Source organism: Urocitellus parryii, chromosome 7, assembly GCF_045843805.1.
Source record: "Urocitellus parryii isolate mUroPar1 chromosome 7, mUroPar1.hap1, whole genome shotgun sequence".
Classification (NCBI taxonomy): domain Eukaryota; kingdom Metazoa; phylum Chordata; class Mammalia; order Rodentia; family Sciuridae; genus Urocitellus; species Urocitellus parryii.
Window position 1 is genome coordinate 52578054 of NC_135537.1, and position 19157 is coordinate 52597210.

At 35.7% G+C, this 19157-nt stretch overlaps 1 protein-coding gene across 1 annotated transcript in view; it reads left to right on the forward strand.

The window, feature by feature from the left end:
- Nucleotides 1-17508, forward strand: part of Mrps28 (mitochondrial ribosomal protein S28) — a 102707-nt gene extending 85199 nt beyond the window's left edge. Inside the window, exon 3 of the mRNA XM_026382742.1 lies at nucleotides 17235-17508. Within this exon, the coding sequence (XP_026238527.1) occupies nucleotides 17235-17397 (163 nt within the window). The 3' untranslated portion in view covers nucleotides 17398-17508. The remainder of the gene's footprint in view (nucleotides 1-17234) is intronic.
- Nucleotides 17509-19157: the final 1649 nt, after the last annotated feature.

Here is a 19157-nt window from a genome sequence, read left to right on the forward strand (position 1 = left end):
AATGAGAAATTATATCCCATCTGATTCAAATGTATGATATGTCAAGATTATTGTACTGTCATTGTAACTAATTAAAACAAATTTAAAAATTTAAAAAAAAGAGAGAGAAGTTTTCAGCCACTATCTTACTCTATTGTCAAAATACACCTAATATTCTTTCTTTGGAATTTTATTGTTATTTGAATGTTGTTATTTGAATATTTAAATAAAAGATTTAAAATAATATTATCTAATTCTAAGAAAATTGCCTTCATCTCCTACTTCAATAAAAACAGAAACAAAAGCAAATAAAGAGCTTCTGTTTACAATTTAAAATCATAAATAGATGCTTTGATTTTTTTTTAAATTCACAGATGAAGTATGTAATTTTTTGCAGAATTTTATATTTCAGAGGCACTTGACTCTTGACAATATTTTATTATTAGCATTTAGAAGAGAGTCACCCTGCGGAAATCCTTATTTCTTTCCTTGGATAAGAAACAAAAATGTGGTCAACTTGCTGAGTCTAGCACTGTGGCTACTGTGTGGTTGCACCTGTTTTCACAGGAGTGACCCAGAGCCCAGGATAACATACTACGCTGAGTCACACTTTGTCAACACTTAGTCTGCTCCTCAGGATGTAAAATAAAAATTCAGTGATGAGTTTGGAAGCCAAGTTGAGGAGCAACATGAAGGGCTCAGACCCCAGTTTGCAGAAGCAAGTTGTAGATGTTTTGCATAGCATTTGAAAGTATATATTTACTATAGTCTTCTACAAACATTGACCACATGCATACTTTGGATAGCATAAGTACAGTGTGATAGAGTGAAATTTGAAAATACTACACTAGCATGAATTTATTAAAAGAGTAACATAGGTAACTGAAAAAGTTTTCTACATTTGACCTCTTTAGGGCTCTTCATCATTTATATATCAAAGGACAGAAATTTGGGGATTGCCTACCTGCGAAAGTGATTAAGATAACGGGTAAAACATTTGTGTTGCCAGGTCAATTAAGTGAAACACAGCTTAGTTGGCCAGGAACCATGCCAAGTATTATCTTTAGTTTCAGATTTGAACTTGATGAATAAGTCACTTTTGTATAATAGTACTGCATTGGGAATAAATTCAGGCACCTTTGAATGTAGTGTGAGTCATTCTGAGATGACCATGCTTCATGGTGTGAAGAGGTAGTGAAGCAGAGACTGAAAGGTAATCAGACCCACCTTCTGACTGTTTGGCAGCCCCATGCCCAACTTTTTTTAAACCTTCACAGGAGTGACTTTTATGCTTGCTGGTATGAGAAACCCAATAGGCTTTCTGAGTAGTAGAATCAAAAACGTTAGAAATAGAAGGAATCTTGAAAGTCATCCAAGCTCTTTCCAAATTCAAACTCCATTGTTGCCACAGTTATTATGCATTATAGCAATTCTCTGCAGTTTATACCCTTAATACACAAAACAACACCCTTTCCAGCCAGCTCTGTTAGAAGTTCTTCCTCCTATTAAACTGAAATATGCTAAGTCTGTTCCATCTTGAAGCTTCTACCATTTATCTTATTTCTGCTTCTTTGGAGGTACGTGAAATAATGACACAAAATGTATGTGTCACTTTGTTTTGTCATAAGCTGTTTTGGTTTTCATTTTAATTTTTAATTGATACATAAAAACATTAAAATTGTATATTTTTATGGTATACCATGTGGTATTTTGATAAGGCATATATACTGTGTAATGTTTTAATCAGGGTAAATACGTCTACTCAAAACATTTATCTTTTTTATGGTAAAACTTTCAAGAACCTTTCTTGAATCCTTTCGAAATATACAGCAAGTTATTGTGGATTGCAGTCACCCTGTTGTGCAACAGAAGCTATAGCCTCTTGCTCTCCCCCCCTCCCCCCCTTGCAACTTAGCACTCATTGATCAGCCCTTCCTCATCCCTCCCTACTCTCCCCAGCCTTTCTACTCTCAGCTTCTATGAGATCACCATTATTACTTACCACATACAAGTGAGATCATGCAGTACTAATTTTCTATGTCTGGATAATTTCATTTAACATAATGATCTGCAGTTCTATGTATGTTACAAATGACAAGATTTTGTTCTTTTTTATGGCAAAATAGTGTTTCATGATAGATATGTACCATATTTCCTTTATCCATTGTCAGTTGATGTACATTTAGGTTTTTTTCTATTTCTTTGTTATTATGAATAGTACTATAATTTTAATATTAAGCTCTTTATAATCCAGACAGGTTTAAGATCCTCTATTTTTTTTAACCTAATGAGTACCTTCCTTTCTAAGATTCTCATTCAAAATAATACCAGATTTTTTTCAATGTCCTCTTCTGTGTAGATTCCAATTATCAGTTACTCTAATTGTGATGTCTGGAATAGATCACATTATTGCAGCAAAGTGAAAAGAAATTGAGATTATTATGTTGAATATACATTATTTTATGGAATACATACTTATACTAATTCAACCTAAAAGTACACTAGCTCTCTTGGGAACCAAATCACATTATTGGACTGGGGATGTAGCTCAGTGGTAGAATGCATGCCTAACAGGTATGAGGCCCTGGGTTTGATACCAAGCAGCACAAAAAACAAAAATAAAACAACAAAACACATCATTACCTATTGATGAGCTTGCAACAACCTAAATCTATCTTATCACATGATGTGCCTTTAAACTGCTTTTATGTACATATGTGGTTGACTTTTTTTTTCATGGAACTTCTGTGCCCTTGGATTTTAATAAAGAACATGAACTTAAATACTCATAGTTGGGAGTGCAAAAAGGGCAAGTATCAGAGCCTAAAAATTTTCAAGTCCCAAGCTCTCTTCCAAGCCCCAAAAGTCTTTCTTTAAACCAAGCCTAACATGATGTGGGAGAGGAGCCTTTACGTTCCGCCCTTACCTGCAACTCTTCTTGTCACCCCTCCTCTCATGGCTGCTGGTTCAGGTACTAGAAAGGTGGCTGTTTATCACACTCTAGGCTGCACGGAATCTGCTGCATGGGTCTGATGCTTTATGAAAGATTGCTGGCCCTCATTGGCAACTGTGGTAACAGTCTCTTAAAGTGTGTAGCTGTCAGAAGGTCTCTAATTAAGTTTCATCTCTTGTTGAAAAGGCATAGAAATCTAATTAATAAAATGTCTCTACCTTCCCCTGAGGGAATTAGTGTACACGGCTTTCCACTCCATTTTTGCCACCAAGGATTTCGGGGAGAGGGGATAGCTTCTTAATTTCTTCCTGTAGCCCTCTGACCTCATTGGTGTTGTACAGGTGTTTGTAAAAATTCAACAAATTACCTATCATAAGTAACTAATTTAGAGAGACATAAACAAGATCAAAGAAAACTAAAAAGGAGCAGCACAATAAATTTAGAACTTTTAATGTAGTCAAAAGTTCACCAAATTAGGTAGGAATGTGGAGACATATTTCATGTTTTACCAAGAAAGAACATTACAAAGATGTTTTAGAGATGAGATAATCTGAAGATAATATCTGCTGTAAAGTCATTGTCAAGCTAAAGTTTGACTCATCTCTGATAGCAAGTTCTAGGTTCTGGAGTGTCATATAAGTGATTTTGAAAATCTCCTGTCTTGTGGTCATAAAAATACAACCACAGCCAGCCTAAGATGATTTGGCCTTTTGTTTAGATGAGCATACAGATTAATCTCTTCAGTTTTCATAATGGAAAAACAGTTTTGCTCTTTTCATACCTGATAATTTCATCTTCTATACAATGTTGAAACTGAATTTACTTGTTAGGGAAATGAATGCTTGAATGAAGCAAGATTCACGTTGATCCCAAACTACCACAAACCATTTGGAATTGAGTTATAACAAACACTCAGAGAATAACTTATGAACACATATATCAATAGTCTTTTAATAGGTCCACGAGACAGACCCAATTGAGGGGTTTTTTCCCAAATGTATGTAAATTTCCAGCTTTTCCCTATTGATTTTGACAGAGCGTAGGTTGCACCTCAGGATTCAGATTTGCTTTTTTTTAAAAGAAGACAGAAAGTTTAAAGAGTGTCCACAGGTTATTCTGTTAAGCCTCCCAGCTCGGACTTCCAAGTCTATCCCTGTAAATTATAATTTCTGGATGTTGTTGTCCCTCTCCCTCAGCCCTAAATCCCCAAATATAAAGGATTCCTTCCATAAGTTTTGTTCTCCTGCCATTTATTTTATGTATGTTCAAGTTTGCTTTTAGACTTGTCCACTTGAATAGTTCTGTAGTATCTTCTATAAACCCAAACTCGACAGTGACTTGGAAGGCTGAGGCAGGAGGATCACAAGTTCGAGGACAGCCTGGGCAACTTAGTTAAATCTGCCTCAAAATAAGAAATAAAAGGCTGGGATGTAGCTCAGTTATAGAGCTCTCCTGAGTTCAATGTCCAGTAAAAATAAATAAAATAAAATACCATATTTGTAGTTATTGTTCTTTGATTTGTCTGTTGCACTTTAGGTATAAATATTAATACAGTAAATTTTATAAGAGCTGTTATTACTGATTACTTGCCGTGCACTTTTTATTCCTTCTAATGCTCTAAACCTCCTGACAATGTTGTGAAGTGTTGTGTGTTGTCCTCACATTATAGATAAGTAAACAGCTCAGAAAAGGTGGATTTCTTGTACTCAATCACAGGCAAACCCATATTGTCCACTAACAAAACTGTCTCTGCCAATGATATCCTTTCCTTGTCATCAAGTGAAAGTTACATAATACAAAATGAATTCCTTTCCTCTTTGTTTAGATGCCATAGTGCTGGCACCAGATTTGATCCTGATTGTAATCATCAGCCTAGTTCAGGTGCCTGAAACACTTATTCCTGTTTTCTTTGGATCTTTTCACACACTCCCCCCTTCATATATGAATATTCATATTCTGACTAGGCACAAATTTTCAACTTTTTAAAAAATAATAATGGACTTGATAAGGTTGTTAGGTCATAGAATGAGCCATAGGTAATGAACTACATATATAACATACATATATATTCCACGTGGTCAAAGAGTAGAGCTATTGAGAGCCAGACCCCCCCCCCCCAAATAGAGCTATGGAGCTGCATCCCCAGCCCATTTTGTTGTTGTTTGTTTGTTTTAAAGACAGGGTCTTGTGCCAAGTTGCCCAACCTGGCTTAAAATTTGAAATCCTCCTGCCTCAGCCTCTCAGTAGCTGGTATTATAGATCTATGCTACCATGCAAGGTTCTGCACAGTATTTTAAATAGTAATAATTCAGGTAGTAGAAATTAAGATTATAACACTTTTTATTTTCAATTTACATCTTATAATGGCCTGAGAGAATTAACTAGGACTTAGATTTATTTAAATTTAATGATGAATGAAAATATTAAGTTAAAGTTTATGAATACTCTCTCACTTTTAATTTATTACCTATGTGTTAGTTACTACAATACAGATAGTAGAGTAGCAAGCAATAAAAAATTAAAGTATACATTCAAAACAATTAGCCACTTACATAACAGATTGTACAGAAACCAGTTAGGGCCTATGAAATGTTACATGCTTATGATCAGGTAGGGAATAGAAAGAACAAATAAGAGAATCTTTGGTACCTGGGACAGAACCCAGGGGCACTCAACCACTGATCCACATCCCTAGCCCTTTTTTGTATTTTATTTAGAGACAGGGTCTCACTGAGTTGCTTAGGGTCTCACTAAGTTGCTGAGACTGGCTTTAAACTCTCAATCCTCCTGCCTCAGCTTCCTGAGCTGCTGGGATAACAGGCACACACCACTCCATGCCCAACTAAATGGGAGACTCTTTATAGGCATCCTAGAGATTGAACACAAAGAAGCAAGAGACTGGATAAATCCAAGAAACATGTCTTATAGTTCTTTCAAAAGGTGGGGCAAATCCAAAATATACCAGATAATCTACAATAGAAGTTTACTTATTAAGTGGATATTCGAGTCTATCACAAAATTTTATATAGCTAATAAATATTTAAATTCTTGCATTTATATTTTATCAATTTTGCGCTTAATGTCACTGCAGTATATATCAGTTCCCTAGACCACGGGTATTTTCTAACTCTGCTTTTTAACCATGAGGAGGTTGAGGCCCAGACAGTTCATTTAAAAAAGAGCTAAGTAGGGCTGTAGCTGTAGCTCAGTGGCAGAGCGCTTGTCTAGCATGTGCGAGGCACTGGGTTTGATCCTTAGCACCACATACAAATAAAATAAAGGTATTCTGCCCATCTACAACCACACACACAAAAAAGAGCTAAGGACACCCATTCTTACATGTTCATGCATACATTCAGCTGTGGCTGCCAGCTTTACATATACACCAACATGACTGTGAGAATTACAAAAATCAAATTGCTCTTAGTTAATCCATTAGAAATGTGTTATTTTTTTTCCTCTTAAAAAAAGAAAAATTTACTACTGTAGTCTTAAAACTTTAAGGAATTATGAGAAAGTGAGGATAAAAAAAAATCTAAATGATTTTGACTTCCTGAGCTGAAACCATAAGTGATTAATGATTTCAAAAGAATTATTTTTAGGGCTGGGGTTGTGTCTCAACTATAGAGCGCTCATCTAGCATGTGCAAGGTGCTGGGTTCTGTCCTCAGCACCACATCAAAATAAATAAATAAAATAAAGGTATTGTGTTAAACTACAACTAAAAAATAAATATTTTTTAAAATAACTATTTTTAAAACCCTTAAGAATTATGATTATAGAAAGACAGCTAATTTGACTAGCAAAGTCAGGAATCCTCTCAGTATTCTCTTTGGATACTGAGGTTCAATCCAAGTCTGATGTTTGTGGGCTTTGTATTACTTAATATATTTATATCAAAGAGTTAGTCAGGGAGATTCTCTATTTTAAGTCTATGAGAACCATCAGTAGCATGCACTGACAGATGTTAAAGAATGTCTGTGGAAAGAATGTAAAAAACCTCTCCAAAGGAAAGTCTTTAAACCACGTCCTTAATGCAGAAATGCAAAACCAGATTTAATTGCCCCTTTCCTACTCAGCTCAGACATGCAGACTCTTTATGGTAGCATATGGTCTGAGAAAGTGCACAGCGGAAGAGAGCAGTCCTGTGGAAGGCTCAGATTGAATCCATTTAGGCTGGAGTTCACAAAGATCAGTCAGAAGAAGCACTTGAAGTTGAAAGAAAGAAGCACACCAAGCAGTAGAACACGGGCTGTTCTGTTGTGAATGGCTCATTGGAGTCATCGTATTTGCTTTCAGGACAGTGATACTCTTTGGTTTTAATAGGAAATATAAGATTTCTGAAAAACTAATATCTGGAGTTCTTTTTATCCTAGTTTTTAAAAAATGATGTAAAAAAAGTAGACATTGCATGAAGTTGTGTGGATATTTTTTGGATAATTTAATTCATTATTCACCAGCACTAAACATGGCCATTTTTCTAATGGAGAATCAACATGACTTACATTTTATTTCACAGGATGAACATTATAAGAGTATATGAGGGTTGGGGTTGTAGCTCAAGGGTGGGGCACTTGCCTAGCACATGTGAGGCACTGGGTTTGATCTGTAGCACCACATAAAAATAAATAAAATAAAGGTATTGTGTCCATCTACAACTAAAAAAAATTAATTTATGAAGTGGCAAATTTTTACCATTCATAAAGGAATTAAATTTTCTGTTCTTGCAAGAAATTATAGGTAATTGAGAAACTTAAGAGAGAGAGAGGGAGAGAAAAAAAAAACACCAAGCTGTGAATCCTTTTACACCCCCATACCTTTGGGTATCACTGGGTCACTAGCCTTACTTCTATCTGCCATAGTTTTTCTGTCTGTAACATAGAAGAAGCTACTTGTATGGAAAATGTAATTTTAGCCCTTAAATATCTAAGATAGTTTATTTGTGCGTGTCTGGTACATCACACAGATTTGAGGAAGAATACAAAAAGTAACAAAAGGGGAAAATTACAGGGATCAATGATGGTCTGCATGGAGAGTCAGTCTTTGATATTGCTGGATCTAAGTAGTAGCTGTCATTTATCATGACAAATTATTCCATGTTGCTATTTTTCCTATAAAACTAATCTTCCCACCATAATATGTATTTACATATTGTTGAATAAATATGAGTATTATTTTTATTGTCAACTTGAAATTTTCTAGAACTGCTCTGTCACATCACTTTAAATTTGGATTTTAATTAATTAAAATTAAATAGAATACAAAAATTTAATTTCTAATTCCTAACTCACATTAGCCATATTAAGTGCTCAGTCATCATATTATATGGAATGTTTGCATCATCATACAAAGTTACTTTAGGGCAGTGATATTTTTATATTGATCCTTTATGTTTTTATAAATGCATTTCATCGAACGGGAAGAACATAGGTCATGTTTTGGGATGGCAGGTATAGAGGAGACTCATCTACCAATGGAAAGAAACCCAAGGTAATTCTGGAAAAAAAGTTTCATTTAACACAGGTCACAAACCCAGAAAAGAAAAAGTGACATTGCTTATTGGTGATATAGTGAACAACTCTGGCTAACATTATGAACAAAGACAGTCTCCATCAATTTATTTAATAATCACATTCTTAGAAACTAATTAATGCATATATGTATGTATTAATTTATTTTTAGAAAGTCTGGGATTGCTTCCCATTTCCTGGAAATTTAGTGTATACACAAACTATATTTTTAAAAACCTTTTTATCTTTAGTAGGTATAAGTTCTAGATTTAGATTGTTATATAGCTTACTCTATCCATTTTCAATGAATTTTAGAAAATCTGTGCTTTGTGGTTTAAATATTTAGAACTGTGGACTCACCTAGCCTCTCAATAAGTCATCTTAATCCTGTTCCTTTTGTGAAAATTTTATTGATTTTGTTCTGTTTTTTACTTGAAAATAGGATGCTATTATAGACCTAATTCTTCTTTTAACACCTGTCCTCATTCATTCCTAATAAGGGCAGACTTATTTAAGTATCCAGGGATAATGGAAGGAAATTTTCTTTTTTACATATATTCTGGACTGTTGTTTTGTTTTTATTCTAAAATAAAGCTGTGGTAGAAGTTGGCTTTTCCAGGTTGGCTCCACAGTTTAGCTATTGTGAATTATGCTGCTATAAACATTGATGTGGCAGTGTCCCTATAGTATGCTGTTTTTAAGTCCTTTGGGTAAAATCTGAGGAGAGGGATAACTAGATCAAATGGTGGTTCCATTCCCAGATTTCCAAGGAATCTCCATACTGCTTTCCATATTGGCTGCATCAATTTGCAGTCCCACGAGCAGTGTATGAGTGTGCCTTTTTCCCCACATCCTCGCCAACACTTATTGTTGTTTGTCTTCATAATAGCTGCCATTCTGACTGGAGTGAGATGATATCTTAGAGTAGTTTTGATTTCTCTAATTGCTAAAGATGATGAGCATTTTTTCATATAGTTCAGTGGGTGAATGGATAAAAAAAATGTGGCATATATACACAATGGAATTTTACTCAGCAATAAAAAGAATAAAATCATGGCATTTACAGGTAAATGGATGGCGTTGGAGAAGATAATGCTAAGTGAAGTTAGCCAATCCCAAAGCAACAAATGCCAAATGTTTCCTCTGATACAAGGAGGCTGACTCCATAGTGGGGTAGGGAGGGAGAGCATGGGAGGAATAGATGAATTCTAAATAGGTAAGAGGGGTGGGAGGGAAAGGGAAGGGGCAGCGGGTTAGCAAGGATGGTGGAATGTGATGGACATCATTATCCAAAATACATGTATGAAGACACAAATTGGGTGTCAACCTACTTTATATTATACTTTATATTATAATTTATGAAAATTGTGGTATATTTGTGTAATAAGAATTGTAATGCATTCCGCTATCATTTTTTTAAATCAATAAAAAAATAAAATAAAATAAAAAATACAACTTTAAATATAAAGCTGAAAACATATTTCTCATTTAAAAAAGGAAGTTGGCTTTTCCACTTTTTAGCATTGAGTGTTGGCCCAATGAGCTTTTTCAGCAAAGTCCTCCGTTTCCTTAAGAAACACAGGCAGAATCATATTTCTCTTACTTAGGACCTAAAGTCTAGAGCAGGACTTATTAATCATCAAGACTTTATACTATTTAGTCACTCTAATCAAGACTTGGTACACTTTTCTGTTTTCCTAGGCTTTATCTCTCAATCTTTCAGATCATCTTTCAGATTATCTTCCAGGTAATCTGTGAACCTCTGAAACTGGAGCAAAATTATGTTTGTGGGCATTCATGCGTGTTTTAGAAGAGAGAAGCCATTGAGATAATCAAGGGAACAAAGAGAAACTGATTAAATAAAAGAATAGCAAACCCCCATTAGAAAGAAGACAGGAAATAGATTTGAATCTATGAAATCATGAAGAGAACAGTTCATTAGATTAGGAGTTAAGTGTGGTACTGAGACAGTGAATTTTAAAAGAAGCTGGGAAAAAATGTTTCTTGGAAGAACAGATAATGAACCTATAGGAATTATTATCCTACCATTCCAAGAAATGGCGTGTGTTCATAAGAAGCTTACAAAGCTCCAGCACTTTCAGGGGTTAAAGCAAAAGTGATAGAAGGTAGGAGAAGACTGCCCTTCTGTTTTCCTCGAGCCTCTGTTGAAAAGAACCCAAGGATAGATGACCCTTTTGTGACTGATAGTACATGCTACTTTCTTGTTCTGTTGTGGCTAATGCTGGGAAATGGGGGTTGTTGAATGTGTAGTTCTCTGAAGTGTGCTCATTCTTGTTCAGTACAATTTTGCTTCATATCCTCCAAAGAAAGTCAAAATTTGTTTCAAAACAAAGTTTCACTTTTGTAGATCATTTATGTTATAATGTATTTTAAGAGAGCAGTGTTCATACCATTAAAATAATTTGGATTTGAATCAAAACCCAACCCTAACTTTCTGTGTATATCCTTTATTGGTATAGTCATAACCTAGAATTATTACAGCTGGGAGGGTTCTTGTACACTTTCACCCCCACAGTAGAATATCAAGTGTCGCTGAGTTTGTTTTGATGATGCTGATGATTTCATTGAGGAAGAGAGCCAATATTTAAGAGGCTCTTATAAGGACTTGACATATAATTGCTCATTTTTATGCTCACAACAACCTTAGGAGATAGGCACAATTATTATTCTTATTTTACAAATGAGGAAACTGAAACAGAGATAAAGTACCTGAGTCAGAGTTGCATATTTAGAAGTGGTAGAGCCGAGTGCCATTCCTAGTCAGCTGATTCCAGGACACACTCTGAATGACTACATTGCTTCTTCTAGATTTTTGTTCTTAGGCCAGATCATTGAATAAAGCAACCATTTAAAGACTACACAAACAATCCAGGGAAAGTTTACTGGCATATTCACTTTAAATCTTGTTATGGGACAATGGGAAGCCAAATAAGACGACTAAGTAATGTAAGTGATTATCAGAAACCACAACAGTGAAGGTTCACCTAAAATTACATTGACAGAAATGGAGTTCTCAGAAATACATTATTAGTTGAGTACTTTCTTTCTCTTTAATAAGTGTTCCAAAGTTAAAGCAAGAATGAACTCCTCATCCATTGTATGGCCACTATTCCTGTTGAGTGAAGGGTTTGGTAACCTTTCCGTGTCCTGGATTTCCCAGAATGGACTGTGTGCAGCAGAGGCCACCCCCATTGCAGCCTGACAGTGGGCTTTGTTGAAGGGATTCCTCACGTTTGCATTTCTCCATTTTATAGTGCCATTGCCTGGCCTCCCCCCACCCCCACCAAATGATTAGACCTTTAAGACTCTTTTTTTAAATTTTTTAAAAAATATTTATTTTTCAGTTGAAGTTGGACACAACACCTTTATTTTATTTATTTTATGTGGTGCTGAGGATCGAACCCAGGGCCTCACACGTACTAGGCGAGCACTCTACCACTGAGCCACAACCCCAGCTCCTGTAACTCTTTTACCACTTACAAAGGCACCTTGTCCTGCTAAAAGTTGGTAATGATGGCCACAACACTTTGTCAATGGTCCTTATTTTACCAACCCTTTGTACTTATATAGGATGACCTGTCCTCCTATCCTCCTGTCTTATTTATATACAATAAAGGTAATTCTGGGTCAGGTTTTCACAAGTGGTCATCTGAGAGGATTGCCAGAATCACCTTGGGCACTTTTGGAAAAGATGTATTCTCAGGTTCCATCCCAGATTTGCCAGATCCCACTCAAGAGTTGTTTCTGTCCATTAGCATTTTTAACCAGCACTCCAGAAGCTTCTGGTGTACTGGAAAATGTGAAAAACACTGTTCAGCAGACAACATTTAGAGAAATCCTTTCATCAGGACACTGTAAAGAACACACAGGCATGATTATATCCTGGACCTTAAGGAGGCTATAGTCTAATAGGGAAGGTAACACTTGCATAGAATATGTACAAAGTTTAAAAAAAAAAAAAAAGTTTCCTAAGTGTAGAAACAGCTACTTTCAGAGAGCAGAAGTTGGAGAATCTTTTAGAGAAGGTTTTTTTTTTTTAGTTGTAGTTGGACACAATACCTTTATTTTGTTTATTTATTTTTATGTGGTGTTGAGGATTGAACCCAGAATCATGTTCATGTCATCAGCAAACAGAGATACTTTTAGCTCTTTTTTTTTTTCCTTTTCGTATTCTCGTTATTCTTTCTTTTGCCTAATTGCTCTGGCTAGAGATTCAAGGACTGTGTTGAATAAAAGTGGTGAAAGTGGGAATCCCTGTCTTGTTCTTGTTTTTAGAGGGAATGCCTTCCATTTTTCTCTGTTTAGAATGAGTTGGCTTCATCTATTGAGATAATCATGTGATTCTTGTCTTTAAGTCTAACGATGTGATGAGTTACATTTATTGATTTCCTTATGTTGAACCAACCTTGCATTCCTGGGATGAACCCCACTAGGTTGTGGTACACTTTCTTTTTAATGTATTTTTTGTATGTGATTTGCCTGTTTGTTTGTTTGTTTTGTTTTGTTTTTAAAGAGAGAGACAGAGAGAGAGAGAATTTTTTAATATTTATTTTTAGTTTTCAGTGGACACAACATTTTTATTTGTATGTGGTGCTGAGGATTGAACCCAGCGCCATGTGCATGCCAGGCAAGCGCGCTACCACTTGAGCCACATCCCCAGCCCGATTTGCCTGTTTTTTATTGAGAATTTTTCCATCTATATTCATCAGGGATATTAGTCTGAAGTTTTCTTTCTTTGATGTGTCTTTGTCTGGTTTTGGCATCAGGTGATATTAGCTTTATATAATGAGTTTGGAATTGTTCCTTCCTTTTCTGTTTTGTGCAATAATTTAAGGAAAATTGGTATTAGTTCTTCTTTACAGGTCTGGTAGATTTGGCTGATAATCCATCTAGTCCTGGGCTTTTCTTTGTTGGTAGGCTTTTAATGGCTTCTTCAGTCTCATTATTTGAAATTGATCTGTTTAAATCTTCTATATCATTCTGGTTCAATCTGAGTAGGTTATATATCTCTTGGAATTTATTGCTGTCTTCAAGATTTTCTAGTTTTTGGAGTATAGATTTTCAAAATAGCCTCTGATTATCCTCTCTATTTCAATAGGATCTGTGGTTTTATTTCCATTTCATCACAGATTTTAATAATTTGCATTTTTCTCCTTTCTTTTGGTTAGCTTGGCTAAGGGTTCATCAATTTTGTTTATTTTTTCAATGAACCAACTTTTTGATCCATTGATTTTTAAATTATTTATTATTTTTTTAAATTATCAGTTTCAATGATTTCAGCTCTGATTTCAATTATTTCCTTTCTTCTGCTGATTTTGATGTCTCAAAATGGCCATACTACCAAAAGCACTTTATAAATTCAGTGCAATTCCCATCAAAATTCTAATGACATCCTTCATGGAAATAGAAAAAGCAATCATGAAATTCATTTGGAAAAATAAGAAACCCAGAATAGCCAAAACAATCCTTAGAAAAGCAAAGCAGGAAACATCACAATACCAAACAAAAATTATACTGTAGAGCTACAGTAACAAAAACAGCCTGGTATTGGCACCAAAACTGGCAAGAAGGCCAATGGACCAGAATATAAGATACAGAGACAAACCCACAAAAGTATAGTTACTTCATACTAGACAAAGGCACCAAAAACATATATTGGAGGAAAAAAAGCCTCTTTAACAAACGGTGCTAGGAAAACTGGAAATCCACGTATAGTAGAATGAAATTTAACCCTCATCTCACCCTGCACAAAAGTTAGTTCAAAGTAGATCAAGGACCTAGGTATTAGACTAGAAACCCTGCACATACTACAAGAAAATTTAGGCCCAACACTCCAACTTATCAACTCAGGAACTGACTTCCTTAACAAGACTCCTAAAGTGCAAGAAGTAAAATCAATAATCAATAAATGGATTGGCATCAACTAAAAAAAAAAAAAGCTTCTTCACAGCAAAGAAAACAAAAGCATGAAGAAAGAGCCTACATAATGGGAGAAAATCTTTGCCACCTGCACCTCTGTTACAGCATTAACTTCCAGGATATATAAAGAACTCAAAAAACTTACACACACACACACACACACACACACACACACACACACGAATAACCCAATCAATAAATGAGAAACTGAATAGACACTTCAGAAGAAGAAATATGAATGGTCAACAAATATATGAAAAAATGTTCAACATCTCTAGCAATTAGAGAAATGAAAATTAAAACTACACTGAGATTCCATCTTACTCAAGTTACAATGGTAATTATCAAGAGTACAAGCAACAATTAATGTTGGTGAGGATGTGGGAAAAAAGGTACACTCATACATTGCTGGTGGGACTGCAAATTGGTGCATCCACTCTGGAAAGCAGTTTGGAAATTCCTCAAAAAACTTGGAATGGAATCACTGCTTGACCCAGTTATCCCACTCCTCAGCATATACCCAAAGAACTTAAAATCAGCATATTACAGTGACATAGCCACATTAATGTTTATAGCAGCCCAATTCACAATTGCTGAGCTATGGAACCAAAGTAGGTGCCCTTCAACAGATGAATGGATAAAGAAAATGTGGCATATAAACACAATGGAGCCATAAAGAAGAATTTGACTTTTGGACATTTGCCAGCAAATGGATTGATCTAGAGATGATCATGCTAAGTGAAATCAGCCAGTCCCAAACAGACAAAGGTTCAATGTTTTCTCTGACATGTGGAAGCTAATCCACAATAAGGGGGATGGAGGTGAGGGGAAGAGTAGAAGTTCAGTAGATTAGACAATGGGGAATGAAGAGAAGGGAGGAGGGATAGAAAAGGAAAGACAGTAGAATGAATCTGACATAATTTTCCCATGTACAGTATGGAAACCACACATTGTATCCCATCATCATGTACATCCATAAGAATGGGATCCTATCTAGAATAAGATATATTTTATGCTTGTATAATTATATCAAAATGGATTCTGCTTCTGTGTATAACCAAAAGAACCACTTAAATAAATACGTCTTACCTGATCACACCTCTAAAAAAAAGAAAATCTGTGCTTAAGAATGAACAGAATTTGATAACTAATTGGATGTTGCAGAGAAGAGAGAAGGGAGGGGTCAACATAAATGAAAGCTGATTGGATGAATCACTGAGTCATGCTATGAGGACAAATAAAAGAATCCATTAGAACACAGGTTACAACTCCAAGTAATGTGGACAAGTAGGGCTCTGCTTTACCTGGACTGCAAATTAACCTTATATTTCTGGTGGTTAGCTCATGGAATGTGTTCTATAATTGCAGCTTTCTAAGAATATAAAGCCATAATTCAATAGTCTGGATATATGTTTAAGTTTTTTAAACAGAGACACAAAAAACATGATATATGTTGACAAATACACACTTGAACATATATTTAAATATATAGGAGGAATAGGATATATGACTGACTTCATTATTTTCCAGATTTTACCAAAGGAAATTTGCTTTTAAAATCAGAAAGAAAAATAACTTTTCTTTAAAAACTGAATGGACTAAATATTTACCATTTTTCAATTCCTTCAGAATACCTAATCAAACATGTAGAGACTATTCATTATATGGTCTGCCAAAATGACTTTCCAGAGTGACGTTTTTGAAAACTTTAAAATTTTCCATTTATGTAAAATTATTTTAATTTCAATATTAGAGTATTTGAAGTATATGTTTAGACATTTAAAGATTTGTAGCTTTCAGCCAGTGGCAATATTTTCACTCTCTGGCATTTCTATGATGTTGATATTAAGCTTTTAAAATCCTTGATTATTGAAGAAAGGCAAGTAAATATCAATTCTCATTTGGTGTCATAAAATACTTGAATACTCAATAATTATTGGCCAAATTTAGTCATAATTTATGTTATGTTGGTATTACATTTTTCCCTTGTTTATTTATTTACTAATTTTTAAATGGGCAGATAAAAATTGTATATGTTATTGTGTACAACATGATGTATACATGGCATACATATGTATACATGGTGGAATGGCTAAAATGAGCTAATTAACATGTAACCTCATATCATATTTAAAATCTCCCTTGTCTATTTTCATGTACGCATAACATTGTTATTAATTATAGTCACCATAATGTATAATAATAGATCTCTTCAATTTATTTCTCTAATTTAAATGAAATTTCTGTCTTTGACTAGTATCTCCCCAAACCTCCATACTCACTAGCATCTGGTAACCACCCTTGTATTTGCTCCTTCTATAAATAACTATTTTAGATTCAACATACAAGTGAGATTATAGTGTTTGTCTTTTTGTGACTGGCTTTTTTTACTTAACATGATGTCCTCCAGGTTCATCCAGCTAGCCTTACGTTTTAATAACAGTCCAGTCAATACCAAGTTCTAAGTTTGTACTTGGGCTTTTTCCCATTTTGCTTTTTTAAAATGAAAATGAGAAATTTCCTTTACTTTGAAAGATTTTAATTTTAGGAATAAAAATGTAACTGAAAACTTTTTTCCTCTATTATTCTCTCTCACTTTAAAAATGAATGACATATTAAAATAAATGCTAGTTCTAAGAACGACTTGCTGAATTTCAGATTGGAATACATTTAAGATGAAAATCCTGATACAACCAAATTAATTTTATGTCAAATATAGTTATTTCTCAGATACTTGTGTTAACTTTGTCTATTTGAATAAGCACAAACTAAAATTAGAATTTGGATTTCATTTTGAACCAGTTGTTCACATTATGATATGCAGAATTAATGGAATTTTTCCTTACCATTTAGGAAATACCAGACAGGAACCAAGGTACGGCTGCGCCTCCTAGATCTGGAGCTCACATCTCGGTTCCTGGGAGCAACCACAGACACAACAATACTGGAGGCTGATGCCATTCTCTTAGGACTTCAGGAAAGCAGAAAATCAAAAGAGGAACATCATGAAAAGTAAATGAACTTTGCCTAGTGGGTTCATGCCCTCTTTGTTGAACCTATATACTCTTCAAGAATGCAATTAGAAAATTATGAAAAAATGATTGAATAAAGATGTCATAAGTGAAAACTGTAATTATGGTATAGTGCTTATTCATTAGAATTTTCTTTAGCTTAATCCCCCTACATTTTAACCCATATTTTCCTTTGTTTCATGTGTTGGACAGTGATACACACTAAAAAGCAAAATAAAGCCAGGAAGAGGTTACAGAGTGCCCAAGGACAGGTTGAAATTTAGGTATGGTGTCAATGTAAGGCCTCACAGAGGAGGTCACTGTTGAATATCTGAGGGAACAGAGAAAGCTAGCCATGCGAGTGTCTGGGAAAGAATATTCCAACAGAGGCAATGACTATTGCAAAGGCTGTAAGTCCGGCCTGTGTCTATCCATAGGGAAAGCAGGGAGGTACTTCTCAGCCAGCGTAGCTGAGTGTGTAAGAGGAGTAGGAGACAAATGCAGAGAGGCAAGGGAGGCCATGTTGGTCCTTTGGCTGGTATTTATTTCCTCTGATTGAGATGGAGGATTACTGAAGGGTACTGAGCAAAGAAGGGATATATAATCTGATGGAAGTTTTAGCAGGATCCCTGCAGTAGATTGCCTAAGTAAACAGAAGATTAACAAGAGCTTCTGTAGGCAAGATCTGGAAGGAGACTATCATGTCATCCAGGTGAGAGATGATGGCAATTTGGATCAGAATGGTGGCAGTGGAGGTGGTGAGAAGTGATTGGTCTGGATGTATTTTGAAGGTAGAGCCAGTGGGATTTCATAACTACTGGATATGAAGAATGGGAGAGGAGTAAAGGCAAAGTTCTTGGCCTGTGTAACTAGAAGAGTTCAATTGCCTTTAACTGAGCTAGGGAAGAGCAGCTTTGGGAGAACTGCCCTGCTTTCTTTTTTAGAGTCATGTATCATCCTGTCACCTCACTCGCCTCATTTCTTACCTAGCAAAACTCCAGCCCCACTCAAATCTATTCACCTACTTCCTGTCTATACCTGACCAACTCAACATTATGGGAGCAAACTTCACCATCATGTCAATTGCTGTCACTTTAAATTGGGAATGCCAATTTTCTGAACTAGTCTAGGAAGTCATATTGCTTCATATTTTCTCAGCTGATTGTTAAAAAAAGAAAAAAGAAGAAAAGAGGATTCCAACATGGCGGCGGGCACGGAGAGATCAAGTCTCTGACCTCTTCAGCTGTGCAGGCATAGGGAGTCGTAAACAGCCTAAATCTGTTTGCTCAGGATCACTAAGCAATGCTGACCTGACGTGGATCTGGGGTGATCAATCTGGACCTCTCAGAACACACACTGAGCCCGGATCGGCTGAATTCAAGCTCCCATTTGCCTGATTCCCGCAGACAAACAGCTGTGACTCAGCACTAATCCATCCTGCTGAAACAACTGGTCAGCCCTTCTGATCCTACGGAGGTAATGGCAACCGAGCCTTCATAGGTAGTGGCCACAGGTTTCAAACGGGGCTTGGGAGAGACAGTAAGGACCCACCCATTGCATTGGTCACCCGGCAAAGGGAAACGAACTGTCGCCATTTGCAAGAGATACCACCATGGCAGAGAACTGACGTCATCAGACTGCAGCGGAGGAGATAACTTCATTGAATCCTGCGGCTACAGGTGTGTAATCCCCTAGCCTTCCCTCTCCACACATCGGGGAAACCTTAAGGGCCCCTCCCAGCTCTCCCGTAAGGGCCCCTCCCAGC